This window comes from Juglans regia, chromosome 7 (assembly GCF_001411555.2).
Source record: "Juglans regia cultivar Chandler chromosome 7, Walnut 2.0, whole genome shotgun sequence".
NCBI lineage: Eukaryota > Viridiplantae > Streptophyta > Magnoliopsida > Fagales > Juglandaceae > Juglans > Juglans regia.
Window position 1 is genome coordinate 12544538 of NC_049907.1, and position 23502 is coordinate 12568039.

The window sequence follows — 23502 nt, forward strand, 5'->3', positions numbered from 1 at the left end:
GGAAAATCACGTGAAGAGTGGCTGGAATGGAGCCACGTCAGCCTCACCAACCAGAAGCCAATGACGGCCCACCTTTTGATCTGACCTCCCTCCCTCTTAAGTCTTAAGATATTTTCCGCCATCCAAGGATTCCGAGGTCGAGAGATAACGCCTTGTTCACAGCTCATAGTTTCTTTTGCTTCGCTTTGCTTTTGCATTTCCATATGCTACCACAAGGCGCTACTCTTTCTTTTTCTGCGAATCATCGGCGATTAGGGTTTTCTTTTGCTCTCTGCGTTTCGATTTTCTTAGTTTCCTGCTGATTTGGGGTGTATGATGACTGGTGAAGCGGCGGCGTGTACTGGGGAAGGCATTGAAATGGAGAGAAAATATGAGGACGCCGAGAACAAGGATGGGCCTGGAGATAACGTGGTCAAGTGGGAGAGGTTGAGGGTTCTGCTGGTCGAAGCCGACTATTCCACTCGCCAGATTATCACTGCCCTCCTCCGCAAATGCAGCTACAGAGGTTGCTTCCGCTTCTTTGATTTGGTTTGGCTGGTTCATTTTTTTCATTGCCTTCTCTTAAGCTGGAAAATCTTCCTGGGTTTTTGTGCGTTTTCTGTATGGTATTTAAAAAAAAAAAACGAAAAAGGATAAAAATATCTTGGTGTGTTTTGTTTGTATCATTGGAATTTTTGTTTTGAAATGGCGGTGTCTTGTACTCTAGTTTTGTGATTTTGTATTTTTTCATTGCTCAAAACTATTTTGCATTCACTGATGTTTCTTATAAAGAAAAACAGAAAAGATAAATGTTTCTAAAAGTTTGAAAGATGTTGGATGATTGGTTTTTCTAGCCGAAATAGATGGTTAGTCTATATCTTTCTTAACTGATGAGTCGATGACTTCACTGATGGCTTAGTGACATGTAATGATTAAGGATTGACCCAGTTTCTTTGTCGTTTGCTTTCCACAGTTTCAACTTTCTTTGACGATGATAATTATAGGATAATGCCAAATTAATTTATGGTAATATACATTAAATACTGCCTCTACCCCCTTCTCAACACCAACAGATTACACTAAGAATTTGAAGAACTGCCACTTTTGGTGTTATAAACGAGCAATCTTGAGTTAATGGAGGGCAGGTTTTTTAATATCATTTTTCCTGCAGACTCAACTCATTTCACTTATGATCCCCTTAGAAATATAGCATACTCTGCACATCCAACTACAATATGTAGTGGAGTAAGCTCTAGAAGCTCAAAATTCAAGTGAAAACACAGGTTTGCTGCAAATCGACTTAGTAGCGTTATCATCTTGTTATTATGGCTTGCTGAACAAGATGTCAGCTAGTCTCGTAGGAACTGTAACACACTACTCATAGTCACAGCATCAAATCTCCGTTTGGACAAGGCATCGATGATCCATGATGCTTTAGTATCAGTGACTTGGATGACTTAATAGCCACATATACTAAGGGTTGTTTTGAGGTATGGCGCCTCCGGCGCTCATATTTATGTCATATGTTTCTCTTGGTGGTGTCTTTTTTGTCCACACCATTGAAGTTTAAGTTGCCATGCTATTAGTTCATCATTTTTTGGAAGTGCTTGGTTTACGTAGAGTTTTACAAAATGACGTGGCTTGATATGACACATTAGATTGTAAAACTTTTTTTATTGTAAATAGATCTAATGTATCATATTAAGCCACGTCAGTTTGTGTACTTCCTTTTGTAGACCTAGAACTTTTTTTGTAGCCCCCCGGGCAATGAGTCTACCTCTTGGGTCTCTGTTTTTTATATTATTGATGGATGCATGTTCTCTATCATTTTTTTGGTCATTCATGGTAGGGGTGAAAACTGTGGTTCGGTTTTCGTCCAAAACCGAAACCAACCGGCTGAAGAAAAATTGGGGCTGAAATTGGCCAAAACCAACCGGTGTATAGGGGTCTAATATGCTGGACCGGTCCGGCCGGTTACCGGTCGGTTTGGCTAGTTTGGGCTTTTTTCTTGGGCCCTTTTTTGGGCCTTTGTTCTTGCCCAATTGAGCCAATTCAACATTTGTTTTGGGTTTTTTTTTCTTAATTCATTATCCAAGTTCTTTTTGAGCTTTTTTTGAGTTGATTTCATTTTAATAGTAATGTCATTTATAATTTTCTACTATTACAGTATTACTAACTATATTACTTACTACTTATTACATAATTAAAAAATAAATAAAATAACTTCACTAGATGTTTAGTATTACATAATACATATTACCAAAAAAAAAAAAAATGTCTTAAGCATAGCAAAATGCAACTAAAAACCATAACATAAATAAATAAAAACATTTTATCTTTAACATAGCAACAATGCAAAAAAAAAAATTATATATATATATATATATATATAACATAAATAAATGACAACAAATTGGAGTGATCTTCATATTTTCTACTTCAAGCCTTCAACCTTCAATTTTTAATAGTTGTCACGTTTGATTGTGTGCCCAACTCTATATACAAACGTTAATAAATATTAATACTAAGAATAAAACATCAAATGTTAGTGAATTTGGATTATAAAAAATACTAAAATTAAATTACAATGAAAACAAAGAAAATATTACCTGAATCTACTATGAAGCTCTCCACATTATCCATAGCCTCCCAAATATCAATGGTTGTTGCCAGATGCTTTAACCAATTTTGAGTATAAATAAATGTCTCAATGGTTCTCGGAGCCAATGAACTCCGAAAAGGATCAAGCATACAACCTCCTGTACTAAATGCTGACTCAGACGCAACCATGGAAACAGGCATGACCAATAAGTCTCGTGCAATCCTCACGAGTATAGAATGGTTAGCCTCATTAATTTTCCACTAAGTCAACAAGTCAAACGATGTGGAGAGTGTCTCACAACCATCTAATAAATATCGATCCACTTCTGTTTTGGCAATAGTAGATCCCATGACGGAAGATGCTTTATACCACTCGTAGAACCATTTGGTCTCATACTTGTCATCACCATCATTTATGGTTCTAGATGTCGGAGGGGGTTCATGTTCTTGGGTACTCGTGGTGGAACCGAATTCCGTATTATACTTCGCATACAAATCTCCCAATATATGTTTTACACTTGATACCAACTCCTCAGCATGAAACTTATCATAAACTTTCCTCAAGTATAAAGTAAGAAGTCCTAACTTGCTTCGTGGATCAAGCACAACTGTAATTAACATGTACAAGTTCATTCTGTCTAATGACCCTCAATACTTGTCATATTTTGTTCTAATGTTTATGACCATACTTCTCAAGCAACTATTAGGACTTTCGTTTAACATAATCAACTCATTTTGGATATCACAAATCTCCAAAAAACTGGTATTGACTGTCACATATAAAGACCCAAAAAATCTATTAGTGGCATCATAAAGCATTTCTAAAAACTTAACAAAAACCCGCACTGTCTCCCACTCCCTAGCTTTAGGAGGCCCCATGTGCCCGTGCCCATGCCCAGGGTCATCATCAAAGTAAGAGAGGTAATTATAATCCTCACTCTCCATCCGCTTGAAAGCCTTTTGAAACTTCTCACCTGCTTCCAACATCATATAAGTTGAGTTTCATTGTGTCTGTACATCAAGACACAACATTTTCTTGCAATCAATTTTTTTTTTCTGCACATCTCTTAAACTTGTCTAATCTTGCGGGGGATGAACGCACATATCTAACTACATTTCTAACAATTGTGATGGTGTCATTGCACTCCCTCAAGAACATGTGGGATGATTTGTTCACAAGAATCGGATTGTCATGGGTCATGCCTCTCAGATTGGTGGACTTTGTAGCAAGTTGGAGAGGCCTCCATGGTAACTCACAGATAGCGGTCATTTGGCGAATGATTCCTATATGTATGTGTTGGTGTATTTGGAGGGCGAGAAATGCTAGAAACTTTGAAGACCAAGAGAGAACAATAGATGAGCTAAAAGTTTTCTTTTTTAAGTCATTGTTCGTATGGGTGGGGGCCATAGTGTGTAATGGACAAAGTGTCCATGATATTCTACTTTCTATTGTAACCTCTAGTTAGGTGTTTCTCATGTATACTACATGTGTACCTGGGCTTTGCCTGTTTCTATGAATATAACTTCTTGATTACCGATCAAAAAAGAAAAAAGATTCAATATATGAGTACAAAATCTCATGTGCATATACTTACCCCCAACAGATTCCCAGCTAAAAACTATTTCAAATATGAAATTGTAGCATCATTTTAACTTGTATTATCAACAGTCATAGTAAATATTCTATCAATGCCTCAATCAAGCAAGCATGACTCAACATATCTCCCAATAGTATCCCCTTGATGATTAGGGATTAAACAAAAATTAATATTTTTTTCTGCAATTTCTAATCTTTATCAATCAAGTGTGCAGTTAGACACATATAATTCAAATTCTGTACTGATGTCCATGTATCGGTCATCAACGAAATTCTCATGCCACTATCTTTAAACACTTTTTTAATTTTTCCGCTTTTTAATTCATACAATTTCATACAATCTCTTTCAACTGTGACATGACTTGACACTTTAAACTGAGGTTCAAGAGACGAACACACTTTCCTAAATCTTTGTCATTCAACAACTCTAAATGGCATCTCATCGATAATTACCATCTTTGCATTCGCCAATCTCACAGCCTCTTCACTATATTTGTGGGTTACAAGATTGCTTAATATACCATCACTCTCTCCAACCCCCTCCTTAGGTGTTGCCTCACCTGTCAATGTTTTTTGGTACCTATCCAAAGGCTCACGTTTATGAGGATTTTTAGGACATGAAGGCAAATGGTTTTGCATTGTTGAAGTTCCGTTTCTCTTTGAGTGGCAAGTGTACGTCTTGCCACAATAATTACATTTAGCCTTTGGATCATCTATAGGACAACCCTCCATCTTCGTAAAATAGTCCCAAACAATCGATAGATCCTTCCCTTTTTGTTTCTTAGGTAATGGACAAGTACTACTAGTAGGGGCACTAGAGGGTTTTGATGATTGGGTCTCCCTCAAATCATCTTCCAAGCTAATGGTTGGACTTGGTTCATCAACAATAATCGAAGTCGACGAAGAATCCATATAATTTATAAAACAAAACATAAATCTTACACGTTGTCACGTACATTACAGATTTACAATGATTACATAGCAGCTAGTTTATAACATGACAAACATCACAAGTCTAAGACTCTAATCTAAGTTTAGTTCACTCATATTTCCTCTATGCTTCATGCAATTTATCACACATAATTTATCAAACTATTTCACACAAATTGGTCGGTCGGTTCTTCGGTTTATCACACATAATTTATCAAACTACTTTATGTAATATATATAAAAAATATATATATATATAGCATATGTCGGTCGGTTCTTCGGTTTAGACCGGGACCAAACCGGCTGACGTCAATTTTGGTAATTTTCTCCCGCCGGCCGACCGGTTCTCCACCGGTTTCGGCTGGTTCCTGAATCCGGCGGTCGGTCCAGCCGGTGTATGTACACTCCTAATTCATGGTATGTATAGGTAAAAGAAAGCAGTCCTCTACAGGTGTCTGTGTTCCATGTGGGCAAGTTTAAAGCTTGTTCCTTAGGTCTATTCTATGCCTTTTCTGTTGCATATGTTTTCAGATCTGCAAAATGTGGTTTTTGATCATCATTTTTTTTTTACATTATATTGGGGCTTTGGTGAACCTGCTTACTTGGAATTCAGAAAATATCTTCAGCTTGTCTGGTTCCTCTTTTCTTGTGAAAAATACATTGTATATAGACTTCTAATTTCCGTGGGACACCAAAATACATCTTGTTTGGATTTACCATATCTGTGTGAAAAGTATATCGCTTATATTTCAAGTGAGGCATTGAGAGGCATTATTATGTCTTCACTTTTGATTACATCTTGTTCGGATTTATATTTTCATTTTTAAATATACATCTTATTTTATATGTTATCCTTCAAAGCAAGTCAATAGGTGGTATTATGTGCTCACTTTTGATGAATCACATTTTTGGAACTCAACTTAAACTCTCTATTTATTAAACAGTTGCAGCAGTTCCTGATGGATTAATGGCATGGGAGACATTAAAGGGGAGACCTCATAATATTGATATCATATTAACTGAAGTCGAATTGCCATCAATATCCGGATTTGCGCTTCTTACTTTAGTCATGGAGCATGACATTTGCAAAAATATTCCTGTCATAAGTACGTTAGATTGACCAACCTGTTCTTCATTTTATTGATTTAACTTAATTTGTATAAGAAGGCAAATGTGTTAAGATTTGTTCTCATGGGTCATACAGTGATGTCTTCACACGACTCAATTAGCATGGTGTTGAAGTGCATGTTAAAAGGTGCAGCTGACTTTCTTATAAAGCCTGTCAGGAAGAATGAGCTTAGGAACCTCTGGCAGCATGTATGGAGAAGGCACACTGTATGTTTCGCTTCTGCAGTATTTGTTTTTATATTTTTTCTGTTTCTCTAAATCAACACGTAAATGAATGTATTTTTTTTTTAATTTCTTATTGACAGGGGACTGGTGGACATATTCCTCAAAACTCGGCTGTTCAACAGCGAAAAGTAGAAGCCACTTTTGAAAATATTGCACCAAGCAATAACTCAAGTGATTGTGTGGCATCTACACTCAGAAATATCGAATCCAGTGAGAAAGAGAGTGATGCCCATGTAATTACCTTTTCATCTTTTGGCCATCCTTATGTAAATGTTAAAGCATTGTGATATGTATGCTGTGACTTGTGAGAGAAGTGCTTTTTTCAGTTTATATATATGTATTTGTATGCATATTTACTGCTTCTTGTGCAGAGCTCTTGTACAACACCTTACTCGGAAGCGGAGGGTGCATACATGCAAAATATGCAGGGTCCTTCACAGAAAAACTGGACTGCTACAAATTTGAGCAACTCTGTTATGGGGAAGCATGTAGGGTGTGCTAAGTTGGATAAGGAATCAGTTATGCCTGACAGTGAAAATGGAGGTCGGTCATTTACCTTGTTTCTCCTCTTTTTTCGCTTTTGTGTAAAATGATTTCGCCTCTATCATTAATTATGCAAAAATCTGATGAGTAATTACTGCAGAAAAATCAAATAGATCAGGATCAGAAGTTGCACCGTACAGAGAGGTTTGTGACTCTACAGCTTTGAGATTTAGAGGAGATCATGCTTGTGCTGAATCAATTACTCACAATGAGGGTGTGCAAGAAGAAACTAACAGAGGCAATGCTGGTATTGCTAGTAAGGTTCACGGCCGCAATGATGAAGTTTTTGAACCTTCTAGTGGAGCTATTGACTTGATTGGTACATTTCATAATCAACCCAAGTGCATTTATCTGAACAGTAATAATAAAGATGGTGGCACAAACAAGTTTGAATTTGTTCCACATTTGGAACTTTCTTTGAGAAGAACTTGCTCTAGTAACTCAAATTACCAAGGTGCTGAGGAGAGGCCTACACTGAACCATTCTAGTGCCTCTGCCTTTTCATGGTGAGTTACTGAGGTTGAAACACAACTTTATATCGATTTAGAGGCTAGAATGCCAGTTTTTCTTCTTTATTTCCTTCTCTTTTTAACTCCTTTTCATTTTCTGGTTTTATCTTTGGTTAAAATAATTATGTTGGGAACTTACTAATTATCATGATGTTCTCCTAAGTTAGAAATTTTTTGTTTTACTATTTATTGAAGCAGCGATGGATATGATGGTAGCAGTGAGTATGATTGTGGTGGATGGCATTATTGACATAATAACTAGAATACTCTCCATGATAAAGACCAGACCATGGGAAGGAGCTTGGGAATGTATTTAGACTTAGAAGAACCTTTGGAAAATCTCTAGATAACAGTCTTGTGATTTTAATAATACTTGGTCCTTTCATATTAGGTGTACTACTGTATATATCCACGATAAAGATCAATAATCGAATTCAATTGTCTTTTAAGCATATTTCAAATTGGACATGAGACTGGTGTTAGTAGAAGCCTTGACAGAGCTGTTTTACAATTTATACTTTTATACCAAGGACCGAGTTACACCAGACCAGACAAGATAAACTGATTTTGACGTTTTCATCTGTGGGAAGGGTAAAGCCATTATCAATTACTTTTTATTAATCTCCTTAACGAGGTATATGAATTTTGAATGGAACAAGTTCTGAGCTTACATTACTGAGTTTTTTTTAAACCTGCCTGCAGGTATGATAGCAGTAAGATACTGCAACCCCATCTCCTGACACCGTCTAGGAATTGGACCAAGTTGGAGGAGGGTGGAAGTAAATCCCATGAACTGTCATCTAACCAGCTCTCTCGAAGTCTCAATTGTACTTTTCTTCAGCTCAGTCAGGAAAAATTGAGCTCTACCATCATTGGTCCATCCAGGCAAGGTGAACTCAAGTTTCCTAGTCTTCAGCTTGGGACGAATCCTGTCCCAGGGACAAGGTATGATAATAGCTGTGATGGATACAGTCATGTTTTACCAGTGGTGCTTTATAATCAGTCTGGTCCACCCACTGCATGGAGTCCCAAAGCAGCCTGCCAGCGAGATCAGTCTCCCCTTCCTTCAAGTACCTCGGTTCAATCCAATCCTGTAATTCAAAACTCAGAACAAGGTTATCACCACTCTGATGAGACTACTGAAAGTTCCATTCACCTGGCTGTACATGAGGATAACAATTTGAAACCTGTGGAAGAACATAGACATGGTTCTCCTGCTGTGGGTCAGACTAGTAGTTTATGCAATGGCCCTGGAGATCAGAGTAAGGGCGTTGCATATGGAAACAGTTCAAAGGGTATAGATGAGACTGCCCCTGCAACTGCCCCTGAGAGCTGGAATGAAACTGGTCTCTCCATTCATGATGGATCAAGAAGAATGGACTCTCTTCGCTCTAGCCATAGGGAAGCAGCGCTCACAAAGTTCCGACTGAAGCGGAAAGAGCGATGCTTTGAAAAAAAGGTACCAACCACATATATTTCATTCATCTGAGTTTCATTCATGAACCTGTTTTTGAAATTCTAGTTTTATGCCGACGTTAAATGTCTGGTTTATTGCAACTGACTGTGGGCTCTCTCCATAAACACACCATGTCTGTTACCCTATTTTCTTCTGCTGTGCAAGATAATTTTTTTTTTTTCCCAAGAGTTGTTATTCCATTATAGTTGTTCCTGCACTGAACTGCATAATGTTCTCAACTAGCTTTGAAGCTCCAGTTTTAAGTCATCGCAGATCCTATGACACCATATTCAGAGACCTATCATGCCTGAGCTGCTTAGAAGGATACGCACCCCTCCCCCCTTTAGTTGCATGTGATGAGAGTGCAAAAATCATAAACTAATCTTTATGAGAAGGTATTGTCTATTCTTTGACATTGATCTTCTTGGACAGGTTCGCTATCACAGCCGGAAAAGACTGGCAGAGCAACGCCCTCGAGTGAAAGGACAGTTTGTTCGCCAGGTGCAAACTGATTGATGGCTTGTCAATGTCTATTTTATCACATTGCCATGGAAATTGATTAGTTGTTGCTAAGAGTGACATGGGATCTCTTGTATTGCTGAAGCTAAAGATTAGGATGATCGTGAGAGAGCTGAATGGTTACAAGTTTCTATAATTTTTGCACAACATAAAAGGGTAGTTTTGTAATTATGTAGTATGGTTTCCCGAGCTTTGGATGTCACCTCTTGTTAATATGCTTTCATGCTTACCAGATGGCAGAAGTGTATATAGAAGACAGCTTTTAATTATACGATAACTTGCTTTGACAAGTTGAATACTAGTTGATATTTTGAAAGTTATATTCTTGTTTGCTATTTTGAATGATCTTTGCTTAACATCTTTTCAGCCAGCTTTAACGCAAGGGTTTGCCTACATCCTATTTTGTTGAATGCTGCAGCTCATGTGTTTTGATTCAGGAAGAGACAAGCATCAGGCTTTGGTTCAATAAGGGTGAGGGGAAGGGAAAAAATAGTTATGACATGATAACAATGGAATGGAACGAGTCCTGATGTGTATTCAACTTTCAAACACTCGCTGAAAGTAATTGAAGGAGTGGTGGTAATCGAGCACAGCTATAAGGTCGGTAGCCCACGTCCCTCTATACTTCAGCCCAGTTTGGACGCTGACAACAACGTGGGCATCTGCTTACTTTACTCTTTCCAAAATATCTAATTTCAACTCATCTCATCTCATTTTATTTGTGAAAACAAACGAAGCCGTTAAAACGAAACGAAAGGAAAACGAAGTTCTCTATAAACAAAAGCAAGTAGGTTGTAGACAATGGATGTTCAAAACACATGGTTGGAGATAAAATTAAGTTCATCTATCTAACATCCAATGATAAAGGACATGTGGTATTTGAAACAACTCAAAAGGAAAAATCGTGGGAATAGATAAAATTTATAAAGAATCTTCTCCCATAATCGAAGATGTGCTACTTGTTGAAGGTCTAAAACATACTCTACTAACTATAAGCCAATTATGTGATAAAGGTTTTATAATTGATTTTTAAAAGAGACAAGTGTATTATTATGAATGAATATTACAACAATGTTTGCTTTATTTCAATAAGAAACAATAATGTTTATACGATTGAATTTGAAGAAATAATTTCACAAGATGCTATTTACTTTTGAGTCTATCCAGCTGCCAACATCGCATACCATTGCTAACATGTTTTCCTAATTTCATTTTTTTTATTCCTGTTAAACTAAAATGTGTGTTCTAGGTCCCCCATTTTGAAATTTGGTTCAAAATTTCTCCAGCACCTCCCCACCCCACGCCAGCGTTCTCCCCCTTCGTGAATGCTCCACTGTCCGTCCTCCTCCATCTTCTCTCTTACCGCCGACGAAAGCTTCATCTCTTGCCGCCAGCGAGCTGTTTTTATTCACCCTTACATATTATAAAAATTTCAGATTGTGTAGCGCAAATTTGTTCTAAACTCTCTCAAGGCATTGTCCAAATCTCTTTTTGTTATCTTTTGCTTCAAAGACTTGTTCTTTTCTGAAAACTATGCCCCCAAAGATCATGTCTTCCATAAGCTAGTTATGTTAGGTTTATCGGTAAAATTGATATTTTCCAGATCTGTGAAATTGTTCTTGGTGGATGCATGTATTCGATTTTCCAGTTGTTGTATTAATTTAGTTGTATTTCTTGCTGATGTTCTTGTTATATTTTTTGTGTTAGTGTTAGATTCTTTACGTATTTTCTTTTAATTGTGAAAATGATATAAGTAAATTTAAATTTGATTGCTATCTCTTATGCTGGCAGTACCAAAGAGGAAGCATGCATTTAGCACATTAGGCGGCTTCTAGTAATTCAACTAGCATCTTAGGCTGCGTTTGAATGTTGAGTAAAGTTCAGTTGAGTTCAGTTCTTTATGAATAGTAGTGAGTTGAGTAGTGGATGGAGTTATGTGGAGCCTATCTAAACTGAGTTTAAAGTATGTTTGGATGTTAAGATGCGTTTAGTACTTTTTATGAGAAGTTAAAAAAGGTTGTGGGTCCCACGTATAAAGATATGTTAAGTTGAAAAAAGTTGTGCGTCCCATGTGTAAGGAGATTTTGAGTTGAGATAAATTTAGTAATTTGAGAGTTGAGTGTTTGGATGTTAGACTCAGCTTAAAATTAGATTGAGCTCAACTGAGTCTTGCAACCAAACGCGGCCTTAATGTGTTGGGTGTGTTTTGAGATAAAAGCAACAATTTTTATTTTTTAGAGTAATTCTACATACAACCGTGAAGTGCGTAAATGTCGCGTAATCGCTTTGAAAAATAGTGGAGTCTACTATTAAAAAATTATTTTTTTTCAAAACGATTACGCGGCGGTTGTATAATTTACAGTCACAAATATTTTTTCTCTATTTTTTATTCATCAAGAAAGGAGGGGCGGAAGTGTTGGTGAGCAATATGTGAATTTGTTTGAGTTTCAAAGGGAGTCTAATCTTTTAAGAGAAATTCTCTTCAGCAGCCGTATACTAATTTGTTTGATGATTCCATACTCGACTAGCTAATTTGTTTGATTTTGACATTATCATGAGATTTGCCTTTACTTATCATGCATTTACATGGAGTTTCTCTCTCTCTCTCTCTCTCTCTCTCTCTCTCATAGACATGGCTGGATGCTGGATGCTGGGTGTTTGCTTATTTTGCCAAATGGTCACAAATGGTCACGGTCTTCCATCTTTGATCATTTTTTAGACTTTGATTTACCTTCCTGCGAAGCTCTCTCATCCAAAATCCTAAGCTGCTTACCTGATATGGGAGTTAGTGTGCATAGCGGCAATAGTACACAACCTTTTCCTTCGCGTAAGAAATCCTTTTGCCCTTATTTTCTACCCGTATATCTCACATGTTTGTGAATGTGTCATTCTTAGTTGTTTTAGTCTGATGGGCAAAGAGGAAGATGAAAGGCCACCTAATCCTTCTACATCGATTTCACCGATCCTAATATAATACATATTGGTCATTTGGATATCTTGGAGTGTTTGGTATTTATATTTAATTAACATATTATTTATTTGTATATTATAGGAATATCATGGTCTAGTAAATCCCTACCACCTGACATTTATGATGCCATCAAATATATATCCAAATCCATATCTGTGATGTCCCTAGATTCTGCTTAGGATTTGGTGGACTCTGAAGTGTCGGGAGATGCAACACAAGATTACTTGCCCCTATTCATGATAGATAAAGATGCAATGCACCTAACATGCATATAATAATATGCAATATTTATAATAACTTTTTTTGAACAATACTATGCACCATATATAACATATCCCAAAATTAACATAAGTAAACTTTATAAAATATAACAACTAACGTCCAAAAGTTAAAGTATTTGTCCAAAATATCTGTAATGTCATTAGTACTGGAGACGAGGGCTCCTAATGTACATAATAAAACTAACATAATAACGACTAGGCTTGCCTAAGGAGTAGTTCATGCAACTCGGCTAGGATAGCCATAATCCTATCCAAAAATTAGAGTATCGACGTGATGAGCTCCTCGTGGTTACTTTGCGGTCTGGTTGACCTAGTCCAGATGATCCTCTATGGGTCCTCCTAATCATGACACATGGCCTACAATTCAAGGGGAATGCTAATTGGAACTACCAAGTGAGAGTTAATTACAAAACTCAGCAAGTTAACAACCAACTTGAACTAATTGTTTATAGATGCATGCATGATAGTAAAAAGATAGGAATGCTGAAGTGAACATGGCTGAACGTGACATGACTTGGCAAATAGCATGACATGTGCTGACATAACCTAGAAACTAACATGAACTGAACTGACTTGAAATAAACATCACGTGAACTGAACTAAACATGAACTTGGAATTTTGGTCTCATAAATAAACTGGTTAATTAAACATGACATGTGGATGCTACACCTTCACTCTGGCCGAACCACTATTGGGCAGAAATCAACACTTTGTTGCATACTTGACCTTCACACACACTTTTAGGCTTAAACCGATCTCACCAACTTCCAAAAATCATATCTTAGGTTCTAAAATCATGCTAAGAGATCAAAATATACATTTCATAAAAATCATAAACTCCTATTATATCAATAAGCATGCCAAAACATTAAGTCTCAAACAACTTTTTGATGCATTTGAAACTATTCCCTTTCCAATAATTCCAAGGATTCCAAAAGTCCACAAACATATTGTTAACATGTTAATAAGTCAATCCTAAGAAATAGCATGATTGAACAAACAAGTCAAAAACCACAAAATTCTATTATTATAATACTATTGTCATTTTTATCAAAATTCTGTCATTAATACGCTATTAAGTTTAATTTAGATTATTATTATTATTATTATTATTATTATTTGTGTCTTTATTATAATAGGACGAGTACAATAAAAATACTTTAACTTCCACGTTCTCCATCATCTCTCAAACATTACTCATTTTGTAATAGACGCAATTAGGAGCATTTTCTTTTAAAACTCTCCTTACTCCCTAGAAATCCTCCCAGAACTGCAGTATTGAAGCACCAAATCATCCTGCTGCCATCAATCCAACAGAAGGCACTTATGAGCACAAGGAGTCCATGGCTAGCCTAACAAACTCTAGCACAGCTACCAAGAGCAAAATCGAAACCATGCCATCTGTCTCTCTTGTAACCGACTGAATGATTGTACACTGTCTGATCAATTTATGATCAGATCATTTGTCTTGCTATAAGTGTATAAATATGGATTGTGGCTATAATGAATAGTAAGAAATCTCATATAGATCAGAATACAATACTCTGTCTTCTTAAAGGCATTTTCTCGAATGGCTTATGTGCTATTTCTCCATCTTCTTCTTTGATTTTATATGGTATCTAAAGCCATCCACAGACTAACGTCCTTTTAGTCTTTACAACAATGTCCACTCCAGAAACCACCACTGTTATTCCCTCCTCCTCCCCATCACCCACAATCAATCCCACCATCATCCATTCCTCCACTCATTGCATCACTATAAAACTCACTCATGAAAACTACTTACTCTGGAAGGCACGAATAGTGTTGTTCCTCAAAGGTCATCATCTATTCGATTTTGTTGATGGTTCTCACCCTGCACCCCCTACTGTGGTTAACAACCTGTCAAATCCGAATCATCATGCCTGGGTCTTGTAAGATCAATTGATAATTTCCACCATCAATGCTTCCCTCTCTGATACTATTCTTGCCCAGGTCTTAAACTGTAGTACCTCACACAAGGTCGGGCACACCATTGAGACCATGTTCTCTACACAGTCGTCTGCTCACATTATGCAGACAAAATTTCAATTAGCTACACTTAAGAAGGGGTCTGATTCAATTACAACTTATTTTAACAAAGCTACGACTCTTGCATCAACCTTGGGTGCTGCGGGCCACCCCCTCTCAAGCTCTGACTTCATTACTTACTTGCTGGCTGGTCTAGGCAGTGACTTTGAATCCTTAGTCACTTCTCTCACCATGCGTCTAGAACCTTTATCTACCCCTCAAGTGTTTAGCTATTTGTTGAATCATGAGTCTCGCATTACACATCAAGCTAATTCTCTTCTCTTAGGCACCTTCCATTGCAGCTAACTCCACTGTTCGGAACACAAATTCCAGTTCCCCTGGAGGTTGTGGTAGGGGTAATTTCTTTGGACGCAGACGTGGTTAGCACTGTTCATCCGGGTCGGGTTTTTTCCCGACCCGGTCTGAAACCCGGGAAACCGGATTCCGGTTCCGAGTTTCGGCTCGGATCATAACGGATCCGAAACCCGGATTATAAAACCCAGACCAACACGGTCCGGGTACGGGTTAGGGACCTGGGTACCGGGTTTAAACCCGGTACCCGGGTCCTTTAAAAAAAAACCAAATAAAACCCACGCCCCCCCCACCCCTGCGGGCTCAGTCATTTCGAGTCGAAGTCTTCGTCTCACCTCTCTCTCTCTCTCTCTCTCTCTCTCTCTCTCTCTCTCTCTCTCTCTCTTTCTCTCGTTTCGCTGCCGAGCAGAAACCCTAGTCCCTTGCCGCTGCCATCGCGACCCCGTCGCCGCATCTCTGTCGTCGTGACTGGTAAACCCCCCCGACTCACATCTCTCTCTCTCTCTCTCTCTCTAGTCTATCGCTCTCTCTCTCTCGTTGCGCTACCGCAGAAGTAGAAACCCTAGGTCCCTAGCCGCCGCCATCGTAACCCCGTCGGGCGCATCTCCTTCGCCGTCGCTGCATCTGTTTGCCGTTGAGATGGGTTGTTTGCCGTTGAGATAGGTCGTGCGGTGGTTGATGGATGCTTTGAGTTGCTGGTGACCGTGTATTTTTGGAATTTTGGAAACTTGTTTTTTGTTTTAATCTGTATTGGGTATCGACTTTCTCTATTTTATCTGTTTGGTTGTTGAGAAACTTGAAGGAAAAAAGCCCAAATTTATTTACTTCGTCATTTTCACTCTCTGTTTGTGTAAATAATGTACTCATCTATGCTTGTTTCAGTCCAAGAAAATTTCCATAAACACCACAGTTGAGTCCAGTGCATTTGGAATTTTTTTTTTTTGAAAGTGTGTATCTGGAATTTGAAGTCGATGAAGCTTAAAAAGGCTTCTTTCATCTTTGTCTAAAGGGTTAAAAAAAAAAAATAAATCCGGATATAATCCGGAACCCGGATTTTCGGGTTTTAAAAACCTGGATTCACCCGGGTTTCTGCCCGGATCTGACCCAGATCAATCCGGTCTGGGTTTCGGTCCGGATTTGAGATCCGGGTTCCGGTCCAGGTATACCCGGGTTTCCGGGTTGGAACCTGGATGAACACGCCTAGACGTGGTTATCGTGGTGGCTGTCCCCCTCAGTTCATGAATCGAGCCCCTAATGGATCTGTGTGTCAAGTGTGTCAATGGCCCGGACACTCAGCGCTAAACTACTACCACAGGTTCAATCACTCTTTTCAGGCCTCTCCTCCTCAATCCATTGCTGCTAATTTCAGCTTAGCACCATCCATGACCTCATCCTCCAACATTTGGTTCCCTGATACTGCAACGACAAATCACTTTACATCAGAATTTGCTAACCTAAACTTGGATGCTGCATCGTAAAATGGTTCTAACCAAGTCAGCCTCGGTGACGGCAGTTCTCTACCCATCCAAAACATTGGTTCCGCCCATCTTGCTTCTTCATCTGACAATTTCTTACTCCATGAACTCCTTCATGTGCCTTTAATCACTAAAAATTTACTTTCAGTCCATCAATTATGTCTTGATAACTTAGTCTTTTTTTAATTTCACTCTGATTTCTTTCTTGTGAAGGATTTGTGCACCTAGGCTCCGCTTCTCCAGGGTCATGTTAGGAATGGCTTGTACAAACTGCAACCTGGTGCCTCCACTTCATCACTCTCCGTTTCTCCACAAGCCATGCTCGGCGAAAGAACCACTTCACCCAACTGGCATGATTGTTTGGGCCATCCAAGCCCACGCATCACCACCTTTACTATTAAGCATTTCAATCTTCCAGTCAGTAGGTCTAGCTCATCAACTATATGTTCGGCCTGTCCCTTATCTAAGTCACATTCTCTTCCTCATCCACCCACCTCTACCCGATCACCTAGGCCTTTTTATTTTCTATTTTTAGATATTTGGGGACCAACTCTTGAATTGTCAACTAATGGCTCTCGATTCTATCTCTCTGTAGTTGATGATTATTCAAAATATATTTGGTTATTTCCTTTGCAATCGAAATCTACTGTCTCTCAAATATTTGTTGCCTTTCTTCAATTTGTACGCAATTTCTTTTCTTCCAATATGGCATATGTACAAACTGATTAGGGTGGTGAGTTTAGACCGTTACAAAAATTTCTTCAATCAAATGGAATTTTGCACCGTGTGACATGTCCGTATTCTCATGTCCAAAATGGCACTGTAGAATGCCGACATCGTCACATTGTGGAAACTGGACTTGCCTTTATGGCCCATGTGTCAATCCCACAAATATTGGGTTGATGCCTTTACAGTTGTTTTCTTGATTAACCGTATGCCTACTCGTGTTCTTCAAAATAAATCACCTTATCAACTTCTTTTCCTTTGGGATCCTGATTATAAATTTATGCGTTTTTTTAGGTGTCAATGTTGGCCTAACTTGCATCCCTTTAATCGTCACAAAATGGATTTCAGATCCAAACCTTGTGTTTTTATTGGCTACAGCCCAGACCACAAAGGATATTTGTGTCTCCATCCACCCACGGGCCGAGTCTATATATCTCGTGATGTGCAGTTTAACGAGACTGTGTTTTCGTTTGCTAACAATACACGCATGGACCCACCTTCTTCTTCTACTTCTTCAGGCCCAATGTGTATGAGTTCTCTGTCTTTTCCTTTCCCGAGCTCTATGTTCTCAAATATCTCTAGGCCCACTGCTACACACACTGACCACTCAGACCCTACTTCCTCAGCCGTTTCACGATCAGATACATCTCCGTCCACTTCCAACATTGATCTCTTGGCCCATTCAACTCGTTCGACTTATCCAAGCCCATCTCCTCCTTCTCTGATTAGGGCATCGTCTCCAATTAGGTTATCTCCTCCCAATCTTTCCTTAGTATCGTCTCCCACTGTTTCCTCCATACAGTCTTGTCATCCAATGGTTACCAGGTCCCGAAATCATATACATCGACCCCTTCTTTGCATAGAGAACTCTATGCTGGCCCATGTCCAAACCGACTTCCAATTCCTCACTCCATCTCACCATCTCATCTTCGTCGGTCATCCTAGAAGAACCTTTATGCTTCACTGAGGCATCAAAATACCCAGAGTGGCATGCTGCCATGGCATTTGAGTTTGATGCTCTTATCTCGACTCAAACATGGGATTTGGTTCCTCCTTCCCCCTCTCTCAATGTCCTTGGGTGTAAATGGGTTCTGAAGACTAAACGACATGCTGATGGGACGCTTGAAAGCCGTAAGGCGCGCCTGGTTGCGAAGGGATTTCATCAGCAAGCCAGGATAGACTTCTCAGAAACTTACAGCCCGGTGATTAAGGGCTTGTTTGGATTCGCAAGTCATCTCAGCTCATCTCAACTCATCTCACTACTATTCATTATTATTCAACAACTTTAACTTACAAATTTCATTACTATTCACAACTCATCTTATTACTATTCACAATCCATCTCAACTTATCTCAACTCATCTCAAGTCATCTTCGAATCCAAACATCTCCTAAGCCTGTCACTGTTCGCCTTCTCTTGTCCCTTGTTGTTTCATCATCTTGGCCACTGCACTAGTTGGATGTTCAGAATGCTTTCCTCCATGCAGATTTGGAGGAGGATGTCTACATGCATCAGTTGTCGAGGTTTGCAAATCCAGATCATCCATCACATGTCTGCAAGCTTCGTAAGTCCATCTATGGCCTTAAACAAGCCCCTAGGGCTTGGTTTTCCAAGTTGGGTTCTAAATTGTTGTCCATTGGCTTTGTTGCCTCCATATCTGACTCTTCTTTGTTTTATTTTTCGTAATTCCACTGATACCATTTACATGTTAATTTACATTGATGACACATTGTGACCGGTTCTAGTCAAGCTCTTATTTCTCAAATAATTGCATCTTTGCGTGTTGCTTTTCTAGTCAAAGAATTAGGGCCCTTGCACTACTTCTTAGGAATTGAAGTTTCTAGAACCTCTGATGGTCTGTTTTTGTCTCAAACGAAATACATTATTGACCTACTCAAACACACAAATATGCATCACTCAAAGTCAGTATCCACCCCCATGTGCACCTTTGCAAAGCTCACGACTTTAGAAGGATCCTCAACTTTACCGTAGCATTGTAGGTAGCTTGTAGTACTTTTCCTTCACCCGTCTTGACCTTTCATTTGCCATTAACAAGGTCTGTCAATACATGCATTGTCCTAGGATCCCACATTGGCAACCAGTAAAACGGATTCTCCGTTACTTGCGTCTCATATCTCACTTTGGTTTATATTTTTCTACCTATTATGCCTTTACTCTTACTGCTTTTTCTAATGCTGATTGGGCCGGGTGCCCTGACGATCGCAAGTCCATGGGTGGCTTCTGCATCTATTTTGGTTCTCACTTGCTATCCTGGGGTTCTAAGAAACAACCAACGATTGCTAGATCGTCTACTGAAGCTGAATACAAGTCAGTTGCCAACACTACCTGCGAACTTCTATGGCTGCAATCCCTACTTGGTGAGCTTGGCATCTTCTTGTCTGATCCTCCAACACTTTGGTGTGACAACCTTGGTGCCACCTACCTCTCCATGAATCTGGTTCTTCATTCTCGGACCAAACATGTTGAACTTGACTACCACTTTGTTCTGAAAAGAGTTGCTACAAAAACACTCAAAGTCTCCTTTGTTTCCAGTAAAAACCAAATTGCAAACATTTTTACAAAGCCTCTCTCCACTGTGCACTTTAATTTACTACGATCAAGCCTCACCATCTCTCTGGTGTCGCTTGAATCACGGGGGGTTATTGAAGCACCAGATCATCCTGCTACCATCAGTCCAACAAAAGGCACTCATGATCACAAGGAGTCCATGGCTAGCCTAACAAACTCCAGCACAGCTGCCAAGAGCAAAACCAAAACCGTGCCATCTGTCCTACTCTAGAAGATTCTCTTGTAACCGACTGAATGATTGTACACCATCTGATCAATTTATGATAATATCATTTATCTTGCTATAAGTGTATAAATATGGACTGTGGCTGTAATGAATAGTAAGAAAACTCATATAGATCAGAATACAATACTCTGTCTTCTTAAAGGCATTTTCTTGAATGGCTTATGTGCTATTTCCCTATCTTCTTCTTTGATTTTATACACAGCAATTATCCTCACGGCAACACTCTCCACTGTCAGGCAGCGACGTCCTCCCATAGCAACTTAACAAACTTGCAACCTCAACTCAGCCGAGCTCCTCCACAACGCCATGAGAAAAATCATGGAGCAACTCAGAGCAGTCACCTAGCCACCAACTGAGAACCACGACAACCACCGTAGCTTCATCCTTCTCACGGCTACATACCCTCAGTGGCTCTTCATAATGGTCACGGCAGCAACCACCATGCACGTTGGATTCACCATCAAGTCATAGTCTCGCCTCGCCTCGCCTTAGTTCACGTCCCACCCAGCCACTGGCATCCCTCCGCGCACCATGGTTGCACCATTGGAGCTAGCAACACCAAGCCATAGACTTGAACAGTACACAAGAAAACTGAGAAGCCATCTTGTCGTAAACCATCGAGGAAGTCACAGAAACTGTCACTGGAAGCTTCCTGTCACTCCAGATCTGTCGCATTGTCCTGGTAAGCCGACGACTGTCGTCTTTCATTCTCTTTCGAGGCTATGTCGTATCATAGTGTGACAGCACCATGTCCTTTCTTCCACGACTGCGCTAGAGGAGGTTGTGTTAGGGAACTCGGTCAAGTCCCTAAACACTATGTTCTCCACGCCAAGGGTAGTGAGTAGTGACTAAAAGCTTGTTCCTCTCTTGCTTGGTTCTCGAGCAATGGTGGTCAAAATGACCAATGTGGTAGGGTGAGGTTAGGTGTTTAGGCTAGAATGGTTGTATGGAATGGTGGGAATGGTTGGGAAAGTGTATGGGTTCTATGGTGGAAAGTGGTGCACAACAATGGTGGAATTAGGGTTGGTGCCACTTGAGACTAGGGTTAGGGTTGGATGATGATGATGGACGGCTAGGGTTGTGTTTAGGGTTTTGGAAGTTTTCGATGAGGTGTGGTCGGCTAGGGTGGCCGAACCAAGCTTTGGAGTAATTCTAGGAAGTAGTTCCTAGAATCTAGGGATTCAAAAAGGCAAGTGTTGGCCAGCTATGGGAGTGTAACTTGGTCAACTAGGGTTCTTAAATTATAGGAACCTTAATTTGGCAAGTTGTGGTTTCGGCTAGAACAATCAAATTAGGCAAGGAGAGCCGAAATTTGAATTCAAATTTCAAAGGGAGGTGGTTTCCGCTAGGGCAACAAAAGATGAGCAATCAACTTATGGAAAGTTGACTAACACATATTTTGGTCGACCACTAGGGTAAAATGGATTTGGAAGAGCAAAATGTGAAGAACTACAAGAACAAATATGAACACTCAAGAACAAAATGCAAAACACTTATGAACTTGAATGAACAAAAGCATAAACAATAACAATCCAATATTTGATTTACGAATTGCACAAGAATTGAATAAACCTCATATATTGATAAGCACAATTTGGATTCACGAATTGCACCAAGTTGCAAAGAGACAAGATAACTGGATTACACCTATTCAATGAATTGCAAGGTGTAATCCTCTCTTTGGGATTCACAAATTTCACCCAAAAAGCCAAAGTGCAAAGGCACCGAAAATGATATCTCAAACAATAGTTCTCTCACTAATAGTTTTATCAAAAGATTCTAAGGCAAGTGAATGAAGTCCTATTTATAAGCAATACAATTTGGAAACCCCCAATAGGTCCATTGGAAATAAATAAATAAATAAATTAAATAAATAAACATGATAGTGGCATGGACCAAACTTGGTTGTGGCATGCATGGGCCCATGGTGGGCTAGGTTGGTGCATGGTGGTCTTCGGGCTGGTCCATGGCTAGGTGGTGCGGCATGGCTTACTAATGGTGAGCCATGTGGGTGCAATGCATAACCCAGACTGGTTGCCTAGGCACTGGCTGCAAGGCATAGGCTGGAGCCATGCGTTGGATGGCATGCCTGGTGGGCACGCCACTGGCCTGCTCTGCAAGGCACGGGTTGGAGCCATGCGCTGGATGGCATGCCGTGAGGCATGCCACTAACCTCGCTGGTGTGCGGCAGGATGGTGGGCAAGGGCCTGTGCGCGCGCTGGCCGTTCAGCACATGGATGTGCGCATGGCCTTGCAGCACCTGGGCGTGCGGCGCGCTGTTGCGCGCCATGCCATGCACATGGGCTGTGCTGCGCGCATTGCCGCACGCATGGGTGTGCAGCGCTTGGCTGTGCGCCTGGGCAGGTCCTCAATAGCCTCGCTAGCCCTCATGCTGGGCATCCCGTGAGTGCCATCGCGCGGGCCAAGGCATGCATGCATGCTGTGCGCCCCGTGTATGACCTCCCACAGCCAATGCATGGTTGTGGGCTAGTCAAGGTGTATGTTCCCACCATGACTAGGGCATGTGCGGCATCTCTAGAGGCAACTCAACGTGGGGGTCTAACAGGTTGCCTAGTGCCGTCGACCTCAATCCAGCCACCATCGTCTCACCTAGCTCAACCACATGCTCCTCCTCCCCCTTGGCAGGGCCGGCTCAATACATTCCGGGGCCTAAGGCTAAAATTCTGAGTGAGGCTATTTAAAAAAAAAAAGTAAAATTAAATAAATTTATTTTTATATTATATTTTTATTTAAAAATAATTGCTAAAGTAAAATTATTGATTAAGATTTTATACCACATTTTCAATTAATAACTGACTTTAATCTTTATTAGGAAAGTTTTTATTTGGAGAGAATTTTATCAAATCTAGTTTTACAAGTACTTTAAACTCTTAGACACAATTATAATCATTATTGTCAATAAAGTTCTATAAGCAACTTACACATTTAAAAAAAAAAAAAGGCCCTTGCCTCTTCAAAGGATTATACAAAAACTTTTATGAATACTGGAAAATTAAATTTTGCTATTTATAATTTTCACATAAATTATATATTAAACTAATAATGACAAAAAAGAAGTGTATTTTTAGAAAGAGAATAGGTAAAATAATTATTATATGTGATACATTTAAAAACTAATAATGATATAATATCTATTTGATCTTATTTATATTCTCATTCTTATTGAGTTAATTAAAATGTTTTATTGAGTATATATATTTTTTAAAAAAATTATACTTTATCTATATATATATATATATATATATATTTGGGGCCTTCTTCCATTAGGAGCCTTAGGCAATTGCCTAACTTGCCTAATGGAAGATCTGGCCCTGCCTCTCGGTAAGCCCTGTCGCTAGCTCTCTCCCTTTTCCATGTTCTGCT

The 23502-nt window shown here is 39.4% G+C and overlaps 1 protein-coding gene across 1 annotated transcript; it reads left to right on the plus strand.

Annotated features, from left to right (window-relative positions):
• Nucleotides 1-113: 113 nt before the first annotated feature.
• LOC108992642 (two-component response regulator-like APRR3) lies at nucleotides 114-9829 on the plus strand. Its single transcript, XM_018967240.2, has 8 exons — nucleotides 114-505; nucleotides 6052-6213; nucleotides 6312-6442; nucleotides 6541-6693; nucleotides 6832-7003; nucleotides 7104-7509; nucleotides 8215-8971; nucleotides 9401-9829. The coding sequence occupies exons 1-8, from the start codon at nucleotides 313-315 to the stop codon at nucleotides 9482-9484; spliced, it is 2058 nt and encodes a 685-aa protein (XP_018822785.2). The 5' UTR covers nucleotides 114-312; the 3' UTR covers nucleotides 9485-9829.
• The last annotated feature ends 13673 nt before the right edge of the window (nucleotides 9830-23502 follow it).